Below are 24,452 nucleotides of genomic sequence, written 5' to 3'. Positions count from 1 at the left end.
AAATGTTGAATTCCTTGAAATCAGCATAGTCTCACCTAGTGATATTGGAAACATCCTTCATCCTTATTTTTATGGCCTCAGAATACATGCTGAACTACTTAGTGGATAATCAGGTCAGAGGACAGCACAGTCCAAGGTGGGTTGTTTGTTTTAATAGGAAAGTTACAGATATGAGTTATTTCCTGTATGACTTTTGTGAACTTTATGCCTTTTACTCCTGCATATTCCACAAATTCTTAAACTTAGAAGTCTTGAGCCACTTAGGCTGCCAAAACTTTAGACTTGCCCACTAAAGGTAAGAGTTGAGCATAAACCATATTCTCATTCCTCTAAGAAATCCAGGCATGCTGATCAATGAAGGACCAAAGTACACTCCATCAACTCACAAGTACCTGCAGTTCAAACCATGAGAACAGGGATGACTGACACATATTTCAGAGTTAACTCTCAGCTAACTGCCTCACTTTCTTCCTAAGGACTGAGGATTTAATATGGCAAGGATTAATAAGTTTGTCACAGACTTCTGAGGAAACTACTAAACTGTGAGAAAGCTGTCAGAAATCATGTACAGCGAAACCATAGAATACAATAAAGGTAAAACTGCAGACAGAACTAAGATTGTTGACATAAGGTCAGTCAGGGGTGGAGGGAAAACAAGCCACATATATGAAAAGTTCTAAAATTGTGAAAGCAAACACAAAATCAGAAGTTTAAGCAACACTAAGGATCAATCCATTTCAATGAGTCATGGAAGTCAACACATGTACTTTAACTGTCAGGCAAGCAAGGATCCACTGAGTACCCTGCAAGAGCTGGACAGGATCTTCACATACAGTCTGACTGCAAATTAGTCCTAGCTAAATACTGTGTCTATTTGGTGATAAACACTTTTATACTTTTAGGTAGCACATATCCTGCTTACAGAACCTTTGTGACCTTTAAAAACTGCTTGAACAAAGCGGTCTAGAGAGCAAAGATTGTAACTATATAACAAGTTAAGCGTACAGTGGAAGAAAAACTTGGATGAAGCAGGTGTTTACACATGGCAGAACAATCCACCTACCATGGGATGTCTAATTTGACTCTTCAGCATAGTTATTTTGGCCTCCAACACATTGGAGTTGGAGAACAGTGAAGTTACAGAAAAAGGTCTTCCAATTATTTTGAAAATATAAAATCATATATTGTCACTTAAATAATAAAGATGCTTCCTTTGTTAGGTATTTTTTTTCACGTACTATAGATCATACAAAATTACCTTGGCAATACTGACTTAATAATTAGGTTTATCAACTCACTCACTATTTTTCCTAATTCAAGTTGTTTAGAGGACTTCTTCCATTTCATGGAAGTATGAAGTAAACATGACGTCTTTCAGTAGATATATGCATTTTTACTGATTAAACAGACAGTAAGAGAGATCTTCTAACTTACACACTTATTTAAGTGCTATTTAGAAAAAAAAGGGCTATATTATTCTTTTAATCTATAAAATCTTAAAAAATTAATTGCATCCCTCACTAATAATCAATAGTTAACTCTTACACAGCTGAAACAGCAATAAAGTTGAGAAGGTTTGAACAGCTTGAATGATTACATGGAATGCTTAGAATTTAAAGTGATTCCAAAATGAAGGCCTCAAATAATTTAATCCTATTTTAGTGGATATATAGTGTACAATATTAAAAAAGAAACTGAGATTTATACACACACATATCCCACTTTGGCAAAACAATAATGTATTATTTTAGGAAGATTTTTTTAATAGCGTATATTAACCTATGAACTTTAACTTCACCTTTTGACCACTTGCCAAGATATGCAAATGCCTTTCATACTTTTTATGCTATTCTAAGTACTTGACCTTGTCATAATGTAATGTTTTAATCATTTCTCTTAGAGTTATTATATTTATTCAGAACTGTTTTTATTTTATAAAGCTCGAAGAATTACTCAACACTTCTCAAACCCACTTTGCAAAGACAGAAAAAGAAATCAATTAATTTGTGCTCCAAAAGAAAGCAGAGATTTTTCAACATTTTACATTACAGATAACACCAAAACCAAAACAATCTTTTTCTTTTACACATTACTTAATAAAGCTGAGAACTTTTTTATTTTTAAGTTCCCTTCAGTCAATAAATTTTAAGAATTTCATCTAATAACCACAGGATTGTGTCATGTCTTACATTCTTACACTTTGTTGACTGGGCATCCAAAATTCCTTTATAACAAGCGAGTGCAATAACCTGATTTGAAATAAGGTCCCTTAAATGTGGGTCCTATATCAGCATGTTTCGCATTTGCAAAACTGTAAGGTCAGGTATTGTTTTCATTTTTTAATGACTCTGTATCTATCATTGAGAGAGAAATCAAAGTTATTAATTTGGAATCTGTTTTGCATAATATGAATATGACACTTTTTGTTACCTGCATTTGATAGTCCTATGACATCAGAAAGCACCTTAATGCCTATGATTCATTAAAAAATGAGTGAAGAAAAATAATTTAAACATAAAAAAAAGATTAAATGAAATGAAACATAATAAAATAGCTAATAACCACTTCTACAACCCTAACAGACAAATAGGGATAGTATTTTGATTCATACTACTATTAGGATAGCCACTCCTACAAGACTCACTACTTTATGTTGAACATAATTACAGAACAGTTTTCACTGGAAAACAGATAGTTTTCCTATTGGCTCAAAACACTGGCTGCTACGAAAATGTTCTTTCACCATTACAGGAGTAACCTGGTATTCCTCTGATCAGATTCAGAACCCTGTAGAGTGATTCTCACACAACCTATCGGTCTCTTTGCCTGGCAAGTGCAAGTTGCACTCCTGCTGCCCATGCTCCCAGCTCTTTCTTCCCTCATGCAGGATCAGTCACAGTGTCTTTGAAAATGAAGACAGAAAAGAAGGAAGAAAAATCCATTTATAAGCATCACAGTAATCAATATCTGAAAGAAGGATTTCCATTTTCTCCCTTTAATATTATCATCATATGTCTGCTTTGTCAATCACTTGAATTTTAGAGCCAGTAGGCAGCCTAAATCTTTTATTTCTTTGAAGTACTTAAAAAGCTTATTTGCATTCCTCAAAATTACCCAAAGACTTGAATATAGAGGCCTATAGGCAGGAAATATCAGTTATTGATCAATTACAAAAGAACATGCTCATTTTACTTCTGAATTGTCACTATAGAAGGTAATTAAAGAAACATTATTTCTGCAAGGTGACTAATGTAATGTAAGAATTAAAATAATGTATTGTTTGACCATTTAAGCTTTTCAGTTTTTCTGTACTCGCTCATTTTTTCCCAAACTCAACCATTTGTTTACTTTTAAAAAAAGACTCACCTAATGTCATCTCTTATCTACTAAAAGGCAATGTCATATTCATATACCAGTGCTGAAATTACTTTAAGTTGATGGTACCTTCTCAAGAACAGCATTTGTAACATTCTGGAAAACACACCATCTTCGCAGCAATGACATAACATAAATGTTAAGATGATGCAACTCCTCTCAGGCTTAAAAAAACCAACAAACAAAACAAAAAGCCACACACACCAGTCAAAAAAACCCTTTCACGCTTTCTTACATATTCATATAAGGTATCTGACCGAATTCTATTACTCCTTAAAAATCTAGTCATATCCTCTATTCATGCTCCTCCAAAGAATACAGCAATGTTTGTCAGCTCTAATACTTTCTATTTTTTTTTTTTTTTTTTAAATGGGATTGATAAAAGGATTTTTGCTTTCTCCATGAAAGGTTACTTTCAGGTTCTTTTCCCCAAGAAAACTTTTTTGGATTTGTGTCCACTTATTTTGTCATCCTAAGGCAGATGTTTCAGAAACTGTTTCCTCTGTTCTATGAGAGCTAAAAATATAAAATATAGTTTTATCTTTAAAGTGACAAAAACCGATGATAAAATCTGTACAATTTCTTCTATAAAGATTCCTTTTCTTGCTATTTTTTAAAAAGCAATTAAAGATACTTTTAAAAGTCTTTTCCTATCAATTTTTATGAAATTGTTATTACCACGAATTATTCTCTGTGGTTTTTTTCATCACACATAACAATGATTGAAAAGTTCCCAATTATCTTTAAAGTTACTATTGCCGTGTATGACATACTAAAATACTAATAATATCTTTAAGCTTAAAAATGAAATTGCATAGTCAGAGCAGGTAACATCAGGAACTGCTTACTGATAGAAACATGATCTTAGACCTCCTTTATTTTCAGTTCATGAAACAAGGATGAGGTCTAAGATCTCTGCTCTAAGATATTTCAATTCTATGGTAAAATTCAGCTTTTCACAAGAAGAAATAGAGTTCTAAGTGTTGAGTGTTATACATTATTCTTTCAGAGTAGTAAGTGAAAGAATAAAACAGTAAACAAAAAAGAATAGAAAACACACGAGGAAACAATGTTTTAGCCTTCTCTTAGTATCTCTATTTCCCATTTGTTAATTCTCTCAAATACGTTTGCCATTCTTGGCTTTATAAGTTCATCCTAATCTGTTTCAAAATACCTCCAAATTCGTTAAAACCACCTTCACTTGTCATCACTGGAAAAAGGCAAAAGCATTCTGCTATGATTCAGGACACTTAATCAGCTAGGATAATCACCACAATCAAGGACAAAAGTCTAGCTCTCAATGAAAAATGCCTTTATAAATATTTTTATTATATTGATTTTAATTTTAAAGTGTTCTTTCCAAAAAACCCCAGAACTCTCATGGATTCTAAAGCATGTAGGAATAGAAAGCACAGTGTTTGCATCTGCTTCCAAAACCACCCTTTGTCAAACCAGGGCTGTAGGCTGACTTCTGCAACCTCCTACTATCTACAGTCTTTATGCTCATGGCCAAGTCGATCGTGTCTGTAGCACCTGAAGCACTTTTTAAAATATAACAATGTTATTACACCAGTCCTATGATTCCTTACTTTCTCCACAGGGGTTAAAAAAAAAAAAAAAATTACAAAAATCATAGCTGCTTTCTTTCAAGTAAAACCTCTAAAACACCCTGGTACTGCATCACTACAAGCATTAGTGCAACAACTCTTAAAACTATTACCATAAATTTTTACTAGTACTCACAAATCACAATTATGTATTTGACATTACCATTTCAAAGCCAAATGTCATGCTACAGATTTATTTAAATTGTTTTCCAACACTCTTAAGAGTGGCAGTTTGTCAGTGATATACCATGTTTCTTTCTTACCTTCACAAGTTGATACATTTATAACAAAATGTGTGTTAATATGTATTGAGATGTACTCAAATGGATGCACATACATTGAAAATCCATTAAAGTTTTGTGGTCTTGATTCCTTAGTGCACAGCTCATACTAACTTTTGCAATTAGCAGCAGAACACACTGTCTCAGTTCATGTACTTTGCTTAAATGACAAGTCACTGATTTATAACAAGCAATGCAGAGGTTTACTCCTCTCTATCACATCCCAGGTTTAACTGACAAAATCATGACACTACAGGGGAAACAGATAGAATAAGGTTGGTATTAATAGGGCAGTTTGTACAAGCTTTCTCCTGTTCCCTTAAAAATAAAAATGCTCAGCCGCCTTTTTTTCCCCTATTCCCCCATAAAAAGAAAATGGAATATATATATTAATAACACAACCAGCAAATTGATTTGCTGCACTACCTATAGTGGAATGTTTTTCTGTATTGATGCATTTGTGTATGTTTTATTGTATTTAATTCTATCAGCTTTAGTTTTCACACTTCAACTGAAAAAGTGTATGGCACAATGTAACTTTTGGAAGTATCCTAAAATCAGCACGTTCCACTTGAGATTCTTAGCTCTGAATTTAAAAGAAATTTCTACTTCATTCACTGCAGTTGCTACTTGTCTTTCCTTTTTCAGTTTATTTACATTGATTTACATTTCCACTATTATCATGGCTTTTCTCACACCAGCTGAGATACGGGTAGAGAAGAGGGAATAATCCATTCTTTAAAGGCCAAAATTTACCTGAAACTGTTTTCTAACATCACATACAGCAGTGTATTTCAAGCTTAGTAGCTTATTTTCTCATGATGTATATGTCACATAGAACTACTCTGAGCCAAAATTGAAAAACGGAAGGAGAGACATAAGGAACTACATGCCTCTCCAGACTGTATTTAGCAATTCTGAACTCCTCATTACACCTGTGAGGAGGAATAAGCCACTTTTACAAAGAATATAATAATGGCCAGTCTTCACGAGTGAAGATCCGGGGAAGGTCTTTCCACCTTCCAGCCTGCGCATTGGATTTTTTAGGTGAGACACAGTGTGCGCGGAACTGAGCCCACCCTTTAATCCTAAGGTTCATCTGCCGGGGCCAAGCGAGCTTGGACGGTGGCAGCGAGGTCCTTAGGACGTAGGTGGGTTGCCTTTAAGGGCTAACGAGCTCCACCTGCCCGGGAGTGGCCCTGACCGGGAATCGAACCCAGGTCTCGGCGGTGATAGCGCCGCGCCTTTACCACTAGACCACCAGGGGCTCCTTTACAAAGAATACATTCAAAGTATTCATGTTCAAGGATCTGAGTATCCCTTAATTGCATAAGTGAATCAGAGTTGCCTCAGAGTCTCTTTATGGCACACAACCTTGCAGCCATCCATTTTAATAAATGTTCTTTCCTCTTTAGCACAGCTTTACAGTGAGAGTTACTTCTACCCCCCACCCTCTGCTTTAGCTTTCATTCTACAGTACTCAATTCCATTCATCAGCGTGTCCATCTGCGTGGTTGATGCTGCTCCCACCTATAGTTCATCTTCCTAAACCTGACAGTTTTAATTTATTGTTCTCTCCACCTCCAGAAGTATCACACCTCTTTTGCTTAAAAAGTAAAAATGGGATTTTTTACATTTAACTGCTATATTACAAGCATTGTGTAATATAATTCTACCTACCCTGCACACCCATTTACATATAACAAGTTTGAACTGGACTCATACTAGTCTAAATTCTGCTAAACAGAAACCTACATAATAGACAGAACCAAACCTCATTATATGCTATCTACTGCCAGGTGCTACGGGGTAATACAAGGGCACATTGGAATAGAACATGGGATAATGGCTTTACAGTGAAGGGCAGTAGATAGGATAGACAGGATATAAGAAAGAAATTCTTCACTATGAGAGTGATGAGGCACTGGAACAGGCTGCCCAGAGAAGCTGTGGCTTCCATTCTTGGAGGTGTTCAAGGCCAGGTTGGATGGGGCTTTGAGCAACCAAACAGGTGTCCCTGCCCTTGTAAGGGGAGTTGAACTAGATGATTTTTAAGGTCCTTTCAAACCCAAACTATTCTATGATTCTATGAATAAGGTTTGAAATGGACCAGCTGTCTTGAAAATTTTTAATGTTTATTACATGCCCTTTATTCTACAGCCTAAACTTGTTATCTTCCCAAAATAATTTCAAAAGCATCCCAATATCCTTCCTAGTTATAGATTCTAAGTTATGACACACACTTGGATAGAAAATTGTCTTATGAAAGGTTGCTCAGATTTACAAGTAATCTCTATATGGTATTTAAATTAAAACTAAAGTAATATAAGCTAGAACTAGTTTTGCTGTTGTGATTACATTAGGTCACTGGTGACAAAGGTAGTGACATTTTTAGATGATGATGTTGTTAAACAGGTGTTGGAAGAGTACTTGCAAGCTGCAAACAGCACTGCTTTATAGCTGATGAGTTTTTAAGAGAATGTTGTATGTCTGTGTATCAGTGCCTCACAAAACTTAACTTCTGTATTCTGGCACTGGTTAACAGCTATGGCACACCTACAAAAGAAAGAATCCCTTCAGATCATGTAGCCAGCTGCCAACTTACTGCACTCCAATCCTCCAAGTGCTCCTTAGATAGATGGAAGAGCACCAGTTCTCTCACTCTTGCAGAGGAGGAAGAGGAGAAAAAACAAACAAAAAAGAGACAGAAGGGTTCCCAGTTTGGTATTATCTTTTCTGTCACTATAGGATCTCCTGAATTTATGAATGGTGCCTGATAACATCAGAAAATGGGAAGATAAAACTGACAAGCTGACATAGAGGTCTGCATAGACAAAACATATAGCAAGAAGAGTATAGTAAGATGATAAATGAGCAAAAATGGGTTGCCAAAATATTAATTATGGAGGATGATCTGCTGGATTATACTAAATTATTCTATTGATGTTTTTGTATATTATACGAACATTAAAATTTTCCTTTTTCTTTTTTTTATTTCTCCTTGTTTATTACAGAAAGGAGGATAAATTTCTCATAGGCCAGGAGCATGTCTCCTTCAGCCTCAGACAGTTAACTCATCTCAGAGTGCACCTAGGCAGTGAAATTCATGCCCAAACCATCAAAGAGTACCATTTCTATTACACACTCACTATGTAACAGGTCTGTACATTGTGGTCAGTCATACTGCCAAATATGCAGAAATTCACTGAGTGAGTATCAAAACATTTTTTTATAAACTTCATGGGATCCAAGGGGAAAACTGATAAATATAAAACCTAGTTCAACAAAGAATTGCATCGGCCAAAGTTACTAAAAGAAAAAGCAACACTTATGCAGTCTCCATTTTGGTTGCATATTGCTTGTGTTTGCCCTTATTCTTCAAAATTTAACCACATTTTGGAACAACAGTGTTGTTCCCCAAGAGTTAGTTTTAATTTTTAATACTCTTTTACCTCTCTGATTAAAAATCCAAGGATTGTCAACAGTGAGTCTGACTGGGAGAAAAAAAAATGTTCCCTTTGTAGTTAGGAAATAATTTAGCATTTTTCATATACTGTATGTGTGGACTTTTACAGCTTGAAAAATTTGCAATTTAAATTAATCCATAGTTGGTTTTACTTATTCATCTGATTTTGTCATAGATATATTAAACCCAAAGAGACAGACAGGGCTATTGCTGTATTGGAAAAAAACCCAAACAGTTTCAAACAAAGCAAAGATATTTTCATTGACATCTACAAATGAAGCTATTTTTAAATCATAAACTATTACTTGTGCTATTGCTTGAGGCAAGAAAATCAAATATATTTAAATTGTGAGGTTTTCTAGTCTGCTAATTCACACACATAAATAGGTAATTTTAAAGATGAAAATTTAATATAAAACAGAGACATCCATGATGAAATATCTGTACTAGACCATCACTGAAAAAAAAAAGTCAATAATACTGCTAAAAGAAGTTTTACTAATTACTGTAATGTTGTCTCACAATATTTAGTCTAGCATGACAAAAGTTCTATTTTATGTCAGAATTACATTTCCTATTCTGTCTTTTAAGAAAACCAAACTCGACTCAGTTCCACAAAATAATCTGGTAGCCAAAGTTCTTCTGCTATTAAGAAAGTTGGTAATGTTCCTATCTGAATTTGATTTCTTTCTATCAGTGTTCATAAACCCTCAGTATAGGCTCTTCCTTACTTTTTCTTTCTCACTTCCTTAAATTACTCTAATGTGAGATCCACAAAACGGTACTGACAGGATAATACATAATCTATTCCTTCTCCATTCAAGTCACTATAAAGTATCTCTTACCAGGGCTTATTTCAGGTTTCAGACATGACTGCGTGAACATTAAGCCATGCTGAGTGAAAACATGAAGTACTGCAATGGAGCGAAGCAATATATGAAAATGGAGAAGAATTATTTGAAGAGAGAGAAAACAAATATATAAAACTACAAGAAAAATGCCACAGGAGCAAATACTAAAGAAACAAAACCAATGCTCTAAAACGTAAAATAGCAATAATCAGTATTTACATGATGGTGACATCAAGACAATTGTGGTTCAGCTTTCAGGGTTTTGCTTAAACTTTGACTTCTTCCATGTTGAATCATGCAGAATTTGGAAAGTTCTCTGAATAGTTCACAAATTATTTCAAGTTGTTCAGAAAAACTGAAAAATATGACATGTAAAGCCTCAGCTTTTGCTCTGCTCAGTTGCTCCTAGAAAGTCTACATTTTCATACAACTGGGGCCTTTGCTAGTGCCTCAGCTGGGCACTCCTGGTACTCTGCACACTGTTAACACAATGTTTCTTGTGATTTAGATTACTAACTTCATCTTCAAAGTCATGACTGCAAAACAACAAATGCACCACTCAGCCTCAGAGCTGAACATGTTTCCAAATACTTTGCTTTAGAAGACCAACCACAAATTCAACTGAAATGCACTGAGAGTGACAAAACGTCTGTGGTTACATGGGGAGGCATAAAAGTAATCTATTGAGAGATGACATAAATGGAAACAGATATTTTCTGCCCCACTGTGGGGCAGAAAAACATTTCATAATTTGCTTGGGAAAGCACCTGTTTTCTCAAGAGAAGGATTTTTTTCCTTTTTTTTTTTTTTAATTTTAAAACTCTTGAGAGCTGACAGTGCTACTTTTTCCAGTGGCATTTTTCCCTCTCTACTTCATAGTTACCTCAAATTTTATTTTTATTGAAACCTTTATAGGTTCAGGCATACATAAACTACTTTATCTTTTCATATCTGAATTATTTTGGTAAGAGAGTAAACTCTAGTATCTAACTGGACTAGCATCCAGTCTGCTGATCAAATACAGAACTTCCTTTTAGACAGCAGCTGGAAAAGAACAGCTAAAAGGAATTTAACAGGAAAGTGACCAGACGAAAAACTTACAACTCTATTGCCCAGAATAGTTTTGCTACATGCCAGAAAAATTAGTTGTCCTACCTGTATGCTAGCTTAGAGGATTGTTCTAGCTCTCCAAACACATTTCTCAACCTTCCTTTTAAGTACAGTGTGAACCAAGAGCTCTGTTGCAGCAGTCTTTCAAAATTAAACAGATTCCTAAAATTTGTTTAGAATCTGTTGCCTCATGCATTCTCCCCTTTCCTTCATTATTAGGGGGTAAATGAAACTAACTGAGCAATGATTAGAGAAACAAAATCCTGTCATAGTCCTTTCTACTAAGTTAGCTTTAAGCTAAGTGCCCAGTTTCCAGTGTCTTTTCATCCAAAAGTCTCTTCAGGTCTTTGATCATATTTTTAACAGCTATGAAATGTTCCTGTTTCTGGTATGTGTCCTCTCTCAAGGTGGCCTTAGATAATACTGCTATTAAAGAAATTGTGAGACCTCACTCAAAATGATTCCTTAACATTTACAGACTATTCTATTTACCATTCTTTACAAATTTCCAAATTTTGTTTGTTTTTATAAATACTGCATTTGCATAAGTTTTCCGAGTCCTTCATAATGACACTTTGTGTTTGCTTCTCATTTGAACATATAGACATTACTGATTCTAACAGAAATTACCTTGTTTTACAATTTGAAGATAGGAGAGGTGAATTAGAGTGTGACAAAAGTATTGTAGAGTAGGTAAAAAACCTCCAGTATTTGTACTTTGAAGTAAATGGTTATATAATGTTATATAACTTCTAGATGTCGGTACACTTCTAGAATATGAAAGAAATTCAGCTTTCCAGAAACATTAAATCTGTAGGGAAAAGGGTTAAAGTCACACTAGAAGTGTTGCTACTGTTGGTTCTCTATGAAGGAATTTTATGGGTAGAAAGGTAGAGAGTACAGAGGCCTCCAGCTCTAGCTATAATAATGACTAAGGGAACAGCAAGTCCTCACTTCCTAATTCCTAACATGCAAGTTTGTTTTATGATATCTAAGATCATCCAGATAATCTTGGCTGTAACTTCATACCCTTTAGATACCCTAGTAGCATGTCTCAAAGATGAAGAATCAGTCACTGATATCCTCAGGATATCAGTGTCCTGTAGTCATATGTTTATCGCTCTACTCCCCAGCTTAAATCTCCTCTCAAATAATCTTTTCTCTAATTTGCCTCTTCTTTGCACCAATGAGTTTGCGGATGAAGAGGAGATGATGTCTGGGGTTATCTTTAAAAAAAAAAAAAAAGCCCAATAGCAAAACTTGGAACATAACTAGGGTTGAACCTCAGGATCAGAATTAGCTTTCGTAAGTAAGCAAATCTTGGTACTATAAAGATTAATTGGTCATGCAAGTGGTGAAGACAAAGGCAAGGGGAATATATTCTTTCTTCAAGATGTGCAAATGTTTTCAGAAAAATTTAGGTGCCCAGATCTTCAGCAGATTAAGAAATTAAGTAATCCCAGAATTACAATAAAGGTAATTATTTTAAATTTTGACACTTATGGAGCTCCCTGGAAAAAAAAAAAGCCCACCTAGGTATATTCCTCTGTGAAACATCTTTCTCAGAGGCATTATTTCTAAGATTCAAAAGGCTGTAAAATAACACTTGTTATTTTAGGCTCTGCATTAAAATAATCTACAGTTAAGGAATAAAGAATAATAATTGGAAAACAGAACAGAAAAACTATGATCATGATCGAAAACATCAAGAATTAAGTTACTTTAAGTCACAGTGAAAATTAAGTGTTGATTACTACATATGCCCCAAGACGATAATTTTGGATGGCTTGATCGATAGGTGCTATGAACCAGTTCAGCAGTCTGTTAATTGCTCTACTCTTTTCGTTAGTGGAGAAAAGTTGTCCTGAACATAGGAGAAAACTGAGATTTTTTTTTTCTGTATGGTTTTGTTAGTTTGTTTTGGGGTGTTTTTTGTTTATTTACCTTTTATTACTTTGTGGAATAGTCTAGAGGTTGCAAGTCTGTGTCTATTAGAAAAGTGTTACATTGTAGGTAGCAATCTATTGCTATTGTACCTGCAACTTCAGGTAACAATCAACCTACAAAATTATGATATATCCTGAATTCTGTGCACTTTCACAATCCTATAAAAACCAACACTCCACTACTATAAAATGCTCATATAAATTTTACCCTCAAAGTTTACCCCCTCTTGGCTGTTCAAAAATATCACTGAAGGTCTGTGTTTGATGGAAGTCTCCCTCAAAGGAATTGAACCGGAACATGCTGGAGTCACAGCTACTGTGAGTGCAGGTTTCCTCAGGTACAATCTACTTCTTTGCCTCACCTAAAAGTTTTGTCTTGACAGAATTTCAGTATTTGTTTGAGAATTCTGGACACGGAATCTACAGTGCCATGTATCTTGTGGATAATCTGCCCATGTAAAATAAACCCAAAGTATCCCCAAAACCACTAGACAAATACTGCCTGAATTAAGGAAGTGGATCCCACAGATTTAGGAAGCTTTAAATCCAGCATTAACTGCATTGTTACTGTAAGAAATTATTATTGTTACTACTACTACAGAAATGCAGAAAGTGCATAAGGGTTTTAGGAAAATTATTTGTATGGTGTAAGTGTTCCAATATGTAGCATTTGACATAACATAGGAAAAAAAAGATGCATTTTTTCAGGCAATAAGGATCTGAATATATAGTAGTCTGTGAAAAAAGCCCTACCTGAAAGTAAAATATTACTGTTCTCTTCTAGCAGCCTATAGCATTTTGTAAAGCAAACTTACTTTTGACAATCTGGACACATGAAAAGGGTTTGGGCATTTGATTTAAATGAAAGATAAATATATTACCAGACACCAAATATACTCCTTATATGACTGACCATGTAACAAAGACAAACATTTAGTGACCTTTTGACATGCCAGAGTACACTATTTAATTTCCAAAAGCAATAGTACATTTAACTGTAAAGTAGCAATATGTGCAAACACTTCATTCTATGATGACAAACATCTCCAGCTACTACAATTAATGTATTTTTCAACACTGTAAACCTTAAGTGTATTATTTTATACAAACAGAAATTAGTACAATGCTTTCTGTTCCCTAAACATCACTCCTACTCAGTTTCAGACACTTTACATTTTTCTCACCACTGGTAGGTAAGAAAAACAACAGATATACTGTGAGCCTCTAAATACAACTTATGAACCAAAACCTTCAAATAACATGAAACACATAAGAATTGATGCTAAGTAGTAATATAATCACCTAATTATAATCAGATTCAAATTTTAAAACCTGTAAAAGAACGCTCCACAGACAAGCATCCTGAAGTTCTACTGTATCCATTACCCAGTGTTAAGAGTATTTCAGTAACACTGAAAGATGAAAAAAAAAACCCTGCAAACACATAACCCATGGACAAATTAAGTACGAACTGATTACAAATGTTTGCATCAGCTAATTTGGAATTGATAATATATTCTAATAAAGTACACTGAAAATTGATACTGGCAGCTAAATTTTTAAAGCACTATAAAAACAAATTACAAGCTTGATAGGTATTTTTAATAAAGGGCATTGAACTGTTCCTGAATTGATTTTACCTAATTTTTCTAATAAAGGAATATTCAAAGATTTTATTCTTATAATTTTTTATAATTTGCATGTTTCTAGTAGTACACAACGATTCATATTGCTATGGACTATAATCACAACTTTACAGTTAAGGACAGAGAAATAATTTATAAGCACTGTCTGCATCATTCTTTATTTTTTAACAAAAAGGCAAGCTTTTTAAGTAGATTCTCAGGAATAAAGTAAGGGAAAAAACCATTTTAAAATAAAAATGCAACAAAAGCTCACATGACATTTTAATTTACAGGACAACACATTAACATCCCCCAAGATTAGTCAAAAATTGTATACTTTAAGAGCAATACTTTCCTAGATAAGACATCACATTCTTTCCTGTGATCTAGTTTATGACAAGTGTCCTATCTCACTGCTTTTTAGTGGGTGGTACAACTGAGAGTGCCTTCAGCCATTATCAGAAAGACAAAACCAAATATTTCAGCAGATATCCATTTTTCCTGAAGAAACCCTCAATCCTAATTTATAATCTCATTGTAGAATTTGAGAGTAGGACACTCATGGTCACAGAAAAATTCATCATGCCAACTGATTATCCAGTGCACCCTCTTGCTCCTACAGGCAACTGAGAATCTGAACAAGCACTGGAACAGGTAGAACATGAGTAGTCGCAGGACTTACTAAATTAATTGAAGTCCATATGAATTAGTCTAGTGTAGGACTCCACATTTTCCTTTAAAAAAGACAGTATCATGGATTTTGAAATGGAAAAGTATAGTAGAATACACTTGTTTTGCTAATAAATAGGATAGGGAAGCTCTATTTAGGTCTCTTTTGTTTAAAGTTTGCTTTGATCTCCTACAAAACATACATTATTTACTAAGAAAAAAAATCCCTAACCATTAAAATATCCATATTTTATATTTCTACAGACAAAGGTTGGCTGGGGAAGGGTTTTTTTTTTTTTGTACTTTTTAAGGACAGCAATTTTTGTGTCTAAGTTACAACCTTAATAAATTATAAGGCTGATATAGACAAAACTGGTATTGTAATATACAATGCAACCTACAAATGTCTTCCACTAGTGTTTGCAAAAGTTGCGTATAGAGAGAGAATGAATTCCACCAGAGGACCCTGTTTTCCTCTAGCTGTGTAACTCCTCCCTACAATGAATGGAAGAAACACATACTCGCCAAGGAACGAACAGACCTTCAGAACATATGCAAAACATATGATGCATAGTGTTAGTCACCTTTTTCCTTTCCACTGAAATGAAACAGAGAGTAAAAAAGAAGCTTTGATTTCTTACTTTATCAAATGAAATTGTATAGCATATAAAAATCTCCAAAATATTCAAATTTTCACCTCTCTTAAGTCCACAAGAGTCCCAATTATTTTCTCAGCAAGTTCAATTAAGCTACAGCTAAGCAAATTTCCTTTTCAGTACTTTGTAGAGTGTAAGTATGATCACAATGCATAGTTACACAATAATTGGACTAATCAAAGCTATATAATGTCAGCATTGTGAATGAAGTAGTGTTGCTCATTAGCCTTTTACAAAAGAATTACTATAAATTCAGCCTACGTGCAGCAACACTTCCTGTGCAAACAAACACAGATAATGCAACAAGCTTGAAACACTGCCAAGCTGGCAGACTGGCAGCACAAATTATGCAAAGAACCAGAAAGCCTTCAGTAGATTCAAAAGAGCTTGGAGGATAAGAATGATTAAGTGCTTCTGTGTACAACTACAAATCACAGTAATGAATCAGACTAAAATTTCCAATAAGGGACTTAACTGCACCAGCTGGCCTTCTTCAGTAGCATTATAATGTGAAATGATGACATCCTAAACAGTGGTGTTTGCAACTTTCACAAAATCTGCCCAAAGCAAGTCCTTTGTTTTGCTTCAGTTTTTTGAAAGGCTGTGTTGGTTTTTTTTAAAATCATAATAAAGCATTGCAGCACCTAAAGATATAGAAAAGTTACAAAGCCATACTTTTCCTTCTTCTCTGCTTATTTTCCTTTTCTAACCAAATGAAAGAATCTCCCATGTCAGTTCTAACTGACTCTCAAAACTGCTCACACTATTTAATATAACTACAGAACTGTAATTAAAGCTTTTTATTCCCTTTTTTTAAATCAAAAACTTAATGGTAACAAGCCTAAATTGCAAACCTCTTTCTTAGTTCAAAGTATGATGTTTTGAAAATCTGAAATACATGTATCCATACAATATGAACAAAAACAATACATAGGCATATGCACATATTTATTCACATGTATGTATGTGCATGTATGTATGCACATGTGTCCATATGTGCATTTCTATTCAAATAGGCCTCTCACATTTTTGGACTTTGTCACTTGTTATGCTTGGGGGCATAATCTCAGCCATGCAGTACCCACATCCATGGAAACAGAAGAGGTTTTGTCTTGCTTTTCAGTGGAATCAGTGTTACTCTGAGCTTCTGTCACATCATCCAGGCTAATCCACCTAACGCTTCAGAGCCCAACACTTCCAAGCTGAGATGGAATGTTTTTCTCAAGTTATAATACTAAAATGAACACACTCATGGAAGAATTTCTCTTTATCTACCTTATATAAAAATGCATTTAGACTGGTTTTCCACATTTTTCAGAGAAACTGTAAGAGTGCAGGAGTCTGAGGGAGGATAATGGTCTAGACGACCAATTATTTGAACCAAATCAGCACTTTAAAATGTCACTTAACTCAAAATCCTAAAGGAAGTTGTAACAAGATTAAGTGCTAGCACAAAATCTATCAAGGTATCCAACTCCTCTACCTTAATAAATTAAATTAGGTAATATAACATTTCTACCACTATCAGCTTCTGTGAGTCTATAATAAAGTGAGGCTCTTTAATATGCTTTAATAGTGGAACTGTGGTAACTTGAAGACTGAGCCCACAGGCGAAAATACTAGAAAATTTTTTTAATCACTAAATTCAGGTCCTATTCCACACAGGCTTGGGGCAGGGAACCATTGTCACTAAACTTAACTTTCAGAACTCTTTCACAGAACTCTTAAGATTAAGTCACTAATTCTTAGAGAGTGAATTCTGTATCATTAGGCCCTCGAAACTGCTCACCTTCTACCCAGCTGTGCAACTTTCAGAGGTACCTAGTACATGAAATAAAAACTGAGTCTAAAATGCCTGAATTGTGTTAGAATTGCTTCCTACTCTGAAACCCAAGAATAAATGATTGGAGAAGGTAAAAAATCCAATGGGAAGAAAAAGTAAGTTCAATGTCATTACACAAGTAAGAGCTGTCAAATCTTTAAATGTTCCTACTCCATCTTAACATGCTGTGGATATAACAGGACAGACACAAATGCAATATATTTCTGCCGTAGCAGAGAACTCGTGTGTTGATCTGCACATTGTACATAAACTCATAAAAGCATAGCAGGACCTTCACAGTGGGATCAGGGGGCATTATCTCTGGTGGGAAATTCCGAAAAGAGAAAGATCCACATGTACCTAGAAAAAGTCCACACACCTTTAATGCATTGAATAATTTCATGCCTCTAAGGATTGACTGCTTTAAGGTATCAAATCAGTTTTATGTAGTCCTTTTTTTCTACTTATGGAAGAAGAAAAGCAGACTGTTTTCACAGATTCCACTAGGTTCGGTAACTACAAGATTAGTCACTGGGTTCTAATATATCAAAGACACTTGGCTTTCCCTGGAGCACGATCTTTGGCTCAAAACTGTTTCACAACTACCTCATTTTCAGAACTTAATTAGAACTTCACCTATACACTGCTTTGCTTTGTACAGTATGTGATTCACAGAATATTAGTCTTATTGAGAACCACAGCATGTGTTAAGTAATATTGTAACTGTCTGTTTCAAATGGAAGAGGAAGTTAACTATTCATCAGGACCTGAAAATCTGTGATACTTTGCCACTGAACTAACTTTTCCACTTTCCTGAGCCTCCTTAGCTACCATCTTCCATGGCCTTAATGAGCTCCTACATGTTGTGCTGTCAGCACATATCCCTTCTTTCCTTGCTCAAAACAGTAACAAGAAGTACATGAAGATTTAAGGATTTATCTTTACCACCTGCTGCTCTGCATATACAAAGAGTAGACAATTTCTCTTAGTATCATGAATATTCTGCCTGTCACCATAACATTCACATCAACATATCCCAGTATTAGTAATACTGTTTTCTAATATTCTACAAGTTGTATCTGGAGTCGAATGAGCTATACTCTAAAGCATTTCACTATTTCATGTACAGTCTTCTTTTCCCCCCATAAAGCCTATCACTTAACCAATAAACTGGAAAGCACAAAGGGATAGAAAAACACCATTTAGCCATGGGAAAAGTTAATGACAAACTCCCAAATTTAAAAGAATCAATGAAAAATTCTATTTTACACTATACTTTGAATTACCTGTTTATAACATAGTCTAGTGCAGGCAGCTACTTCCTTCCCACAGCAATCCACATGGAAGTACTTGGATAAATAACATTTATATATACATCCTGCATGTTTTCCCCTCCTCAAGTACATCCCCTTTCTTTCATAGGATGAAAGAAGAGTGCTAAGAGTGTAGCACACAGAACACAGTTTCCATCACAGTTAGAGCCACCAGAGATGCTACCCGCTACTAACAAAAATCTTGCGCCTTTAAGCATTGCCTCCCATAATTTCTAAAGCTCTGGTACTGCAAATTACTCTCATGACCAATGATCTGCAACACTTTCTTCACCTTTTTGTCAAATACTATTTAGTTCTTTCCAGAACAGAACACAAAGGAAGCTCTTGTTTGGGAATGCTGTGGCACCACAGAAGCGTGCTAGAAGAGAACTTGCCATCTTGGCAGTGTACCAGAAAAGGAAATGAGCCCTGAGATTAAACTGAGGGAAGACCATGATCTCAGCTGTCATGGAAACTGAGGAAATAGCAAAACCATAGGCTTGTCTGACACATAACTCCATGAAAAGTGCAGTGAGATGCAGTAGCTGGTTTTGAAACCATTCAAAGGCAAGCACACTGCAGCAAGATCACAGTGCTGAGATCCCCAAGATAACAGAAAGGTTAATAGTTCTGAAAGCACAAGCAGAATCATCACGAAAGTGTGCTGTTCACATTAATTAATCCTCTTGGGACCTTGTCATATCATGTCACTAACAGCCTTGCAGATGGCTGGGATATCCACCCATGCTTCACTGTGTGGTACTGAGGCGCCCTCAGTAATCCATATAGGGCTACAACAGTTTGGAGATTGTACTGTGCAGATAAGAACACCTGGGAGCATGGACTGAATAACGATTTCTATGCCTACCTCTTTTTTTCCCTGCAAGTCGATTTCCTAAAAACAACAAAAGAAATTACTAAATTGATTCCTCCATTTGATAAAATTATCAGAGTTCACTGATTAGCAACCTCTCTGTTCATGCAATTACCTAAAAAAGGTAACAAAATTTATATACAGAAGTTTATGAACTAGGTAATAGGGCTGCTTGGGAATGTTGCTACTAATAATAGAAAATTTAACTATAAATCTGAGCATTTCAACTTGATGACAGCATAGCAAAATCTATTCAGCTGTAACTGTATTTCATGCTTCTTTCTCTAGGGTAACTCAAAGGTGCTCATAAACTTTTTATTTATCTTGGAGGTATGCAAAGTCTCCTCTTCTCTGACTGTCTCTTGAGGATCATCTTTGTCACTGTATCAATTCACATCTTAAAACTACTTTTCCTGAGCAAGACTCTTGGGAATAATCTCTGGAGCATTTATGGATCTATATAGCAAATATGACCAAACTGAAATCTACGGGCAAGTGCTTTATGAAGATTTCCCAGTAATCTATCAAAAAGGTCTCAACTGTTTTTCCACAAAAAATTGCCTTTTCTTACTTATTTATGTTATCCAATCTTTGAAGAACACTGCATATGCACACACATAAACTAAGTAAAAAAAAAAGGAAAAATTACTGGGATTATATTTTGCAAATATTTATTCCCAACAGATTACACACAACTGATATATCAGTAATAGATACAGGCAGATTATATAACTGGACAGTTGATAATATAAACTTTCTCACTGAATTTTTACCAAGACTTATAAATTATGAGTGGACTCTTCAAACAGATGGCTCTGTTGAAAATCAATATACAAATTATAGGTATCAGTGAAGGAATAACATGCTGGGCTAAAGAAGTTAATAGCAGTAAAGAGACCCAGCAGACATGACTGCTTGTGTATATGCTATTCATACTCTTATCCCACCATATACAGAAAGGTCAGAGACTGCATGAAGAAAACCTTTTTTTAAAGAACAAAGCAAATGATTTCTCCTTGTAGTATGTGGTAATCTGGAGGAACAGGGAGATCTAAGCTTGGGAAATCCCTGTCTTGGCTTCATCTAGCTTACAAGATTAGACTTACAGTGCTTTTTACAATCAGCAAGCTGGTGCCATTCCAAAGTTTCACAATATTGATTGCATTATATTCAGACAAATTTTACCTCTTAAAATACTACCTTTCTAAAAGAGTACCAAGAACTGTAGGAGGAATAATACAGGGATGAAGACTGATGTCAAAAAGTTTCTTAATTCAACCACAGTACATATCTTCATCTAAGCTAAAAAAGTTTTCAGTCCTCATCTATTGCATGTATAATTACCTTGAAGATGTCAATTTTTTTTCACTGTTTCTGATGACATTTGCAACACCTCTTAAAAATTTCAAATTATTGTGTTTTCTTGGACAGTTAGCGCTGACATACTCCTGACACTTTGCATGCAGTTGAAATTACACTATCTACCTTTGTCTGATAGTTCTTGCACCTTATATAGTAATTTATCAAATTAAAATGCCTAGTTCTTTCTACACTGAGATTGTTTAATATGATAGTGTAACTGTGCAAATACTGTTGAGTTTTTTGTTATTAACTTCAGCTGCAGATTAAGAACAGTTTAAACTTTTCCTTTCACTATGTACTATCTTGCTTGTTTCAAAAGCTCCAGATGGATGTATTTAACATAACTAGACGCTCAGAACAACATTTCTTATATCATTCATGAAACTGTACTTGAAATAATCCTCTTCCAACAGACAACGAAGTCTTTTATTTGCCTTAGCTCCTTTCAGTCCCTACTGAGCAAAGCACTGAAACAGACACTTAGTTAAACCAAGTTATAGAAATTTAGCCATTCTACTATGTCTCATTTCCCACAATGAAGTGCAAAAAAACCTAACAATCTCAAGCCACAGTGCAACTTGACTCCATCTCCTCAGCACACAAAAACCATGACACAACTAAATGTACGGTTCAGGCCCTACATATTCGTATTTCTGCCCCAGAAAAAGCTACAAAAGTACATCACCTTATCATGTATTTTCTCCTTATATTTAACCAGGTCAGCATGAAAATAAAACTGGAATGCATAGAAGAGGAGAAAAAAGGGGGGAAAAAAACCCATCCTCGAACAACTTACACTGTATTAGGCTGTTACCCACACTTTAAGAGGCAGTTTTGAGTTCTCTAGCTTCATATAAGAAGGGATCATGTCAAAGTAATGTACAGCAGTAGGACATTATCATAATCATTTTATTCATTTGCTACTGGCATAGTGGGTATTTCCCTAAATCTACTTGTGCCAGAAGCTTGCAATATTTAAATATGTACACCTTCTAGTTTACCAGCCTATTGAAAAAATCAAATATTAAACATTATAATCAAACTATGTACACATAATTACTGTTAAAATCCACCTCTACTGTTCTTATATGTTGTTAACTAACTAAACTAATTATAATGGATTTACAGTTTAAAAGTCAGTCATGAACACTATAAAAAATGTCTACAGGATTAACTTTTCAAGTATTTACCTGTGAGTAAGCCTTCGGTGACTAATGCAAACAGCAGTTTGTTGATCCTGTGCAACACAGACTTTATGGCGACTACATTTCATCTTCAAACATGGATCTTTAGCCGGATCTAAAGCTAAAAATAGTTTTAGAAATGTGTTAAAAATTATCTAGAAACATGCAATTTAAACAAGAAACACCACATAAAAACCCCACTAAGTTTGTGGAGGGGTTTGGCTTGCTGGTTGTACAACCTGCTGGACTGAAAGCAGCTGTCACCAAGAAAAAACTGCAGCTGTTTTCTAGGTGAGAAACTTCTCACTACTATATTCTTTTAACAATTGCCACTCTCTGACTGTAATCTCCAAATACTGCTATTTCCAACTTGAAAGCATTTTCCCTTAACTGTTTACTAAGATACAATTGGGTTCTTCCAACTCAGCATTAAGTGGTGAACAATGGCATCGAATTTACTGAGAAATTATTACTCAGATGAGATTTTAGTAAAAGTAAAGTATGCAGGCAAGTGATTTGTATGACTCTGTCTTTATATACAAATTGCACTTGCTTCTAGGCCTCTATTTCTTTTTTTTTTTTTTTTTGGTGAGTTTTGTGAGCTTTGTGAGTTTTAGAAGGGTTTTTTGTAGCTGATCCTTTAGGCATCCTCTATTCTCATTTTTCACATAAAATTCCAACTAAAAATAGTGATTTCTGGTTGTACTAAAAGAGTCAAATAATTTTGTTTGTTGCTTATTACTAAATTTGCATTTTTCTTAAGTAGCCATGCCTACACAACTATAATATAGAAAAGCATCTGCCAATTTAAGCTCTCTCTAGAAGCAATCAACTTCTCCCTTCTCCCATCTCATGGTGTCTTTCAGGTAGATCTAAATATTCCAAAAGTAATTTTTTTATCCCTATCAGAATCCTTTTTTTTTTGTCAAGGAAGAAAGCTATGAACAATTAGAATTCCCTTTCCCTCTGTTCTTCACTTTAGCATGTTACTGTCCAGTATGCAGTTATATTTCAGAAATTTCCCAAATTTTACATCTGCTTATAAAATATCACAGAATCACAGAACATTCTGAGTTGGAAGGGACACACAAGGATCACTGACTCAAACTCTTATCCCTGAACCCGAAGAATCACACCATGTGCCTGAGAACATTTATTTGCATATATATTTTCTGAACAAAAATGTTATTTTTCTTCTATTCTTCATAATCAAAAGTAAGCTTTTAATCACATCTTTATTTGACCTGCCAGATGATACTAACATAAAACTGCTAACTGTGCATGTACCCAGGAAGCAAGAACCAAGCCGACCATGAGTTGCACTTTTGATGTATGACATTGAAGTGCTAAGTATGATTAACTATAGTCTGAGTAGTGACTTCTTCAGTTTTATTTCCTTCTTAAAAATATATTCAGCTGAGCAAAAAAAATACACAATATTATCAACAGAGCAGAAAAGTGATGGAATAATTAATATAATAATAATTCAATGCAGACAGAAAAGTAGTATTTTGTTAATTACAGCATAAGAAAAAAATACGTAGTCTTCTTTTTACTTCTACAGCAAGCCAGCCATAAAAACACAACAAATATCCAGAATAAATCCAACTACAACAACTCAATGCAAATGGGAAGCAAGCACTGCAAAAAAAATTACTGAACTAGGATAACAGAGTTGGAGTCAAAATTACTGAGAGCATATTCAGTATCCTTCTACAATTTACTTTAGATTCCACATCAAATACTTCCTTTGCTTAAAGTCAGGCAGAACGTAATGCCAGCCCTTAGCAAAAATGAAGAGATAATCACTTAAGGTACTCCTCCCAAGTACTTCTTCCCAGAATGTTCCCTGGTTGGAGACACTAGGGTAGCAATACTGGAATATGGTCTATCTTCAGCTGTTTTGCAAAAGTGAATAGGTCAATGAAATTAAAAAAATATAAGCAAAAGAAATCTGAAATCATATAAGGATGCTGAGTTCAGTATCAAGTAGAAAATAGGTTTCAGGAAAAAGGGTAAATGGGGGAGATCATGTAAGCGTTTCCATTGAAAAGGTTATTTTCACAAGTTCTTGGGACTCTGAAGGTGTGTTTTGACAATTCCATCAAAATGCAGCAAGTCATAAAACATGGTTTTGGCAATAGGGTACATATTGGCAATATGTTACAGGCAGAACCCATCTTTGCAAGCAAGCAATGGTACTTTCACACTTTGCCTTTAGGACAATATGAAGGTCAAATGGAAACCAGGATACATAATCAGTTCCTACAGTACCAACGTAATCTTCTAGTATTTGCTAGTTCAATGGTTA

The 24,452-nt window shown here is 34.9% G+C and overlaps 1 protein-coding gene across 2 annotated transcripts in view; it reads right to left on the bottom strand.

Moving 5' to 3' along the window:
- The window catches only part of SPOCK3 (SPARC (osteonectin), cwcv and kazal like domains proteoglycan 3), a 165,817-nt gene that overhangs the window by 67,659 nt on the left and 73,706 nt on the right, over positions 1-24,452 (bottom strand). For both annotated transcript variants that reach the window (XM_050338303.1, XM_050338304.1), the window contains one exon: positions 22,148-22,262. In XM_050338303.1, coding sequence (XP_050194260.1) covers positions 22,148-22,262 — 115 coding nt within the window. The remainder of the gene's footprint in view (positions 1-22,147; positions 22,263-24,452) is intronic.

Source organism: Myiozetetes cayanensis, unplaced genomic scaffold, assembly GCF_022539395.1.
Source record: "Myiozetetes cayanensis isolate MyiCay16 unplaced genomic scaffold, myiCay2020 scf7, whole genome shotgun sequence".
Lineage (NCBI taxonomy): Eukaryota > Metazoa > Chordata > Aves > Passeriformes > Tyrannidae > Myiozetetes > Myiozetetes cayanensis.
Note: the sequence above shows the minus strand (reverse complement) of the source record. Positions and strands in the feature narration are given on the sequence as shown.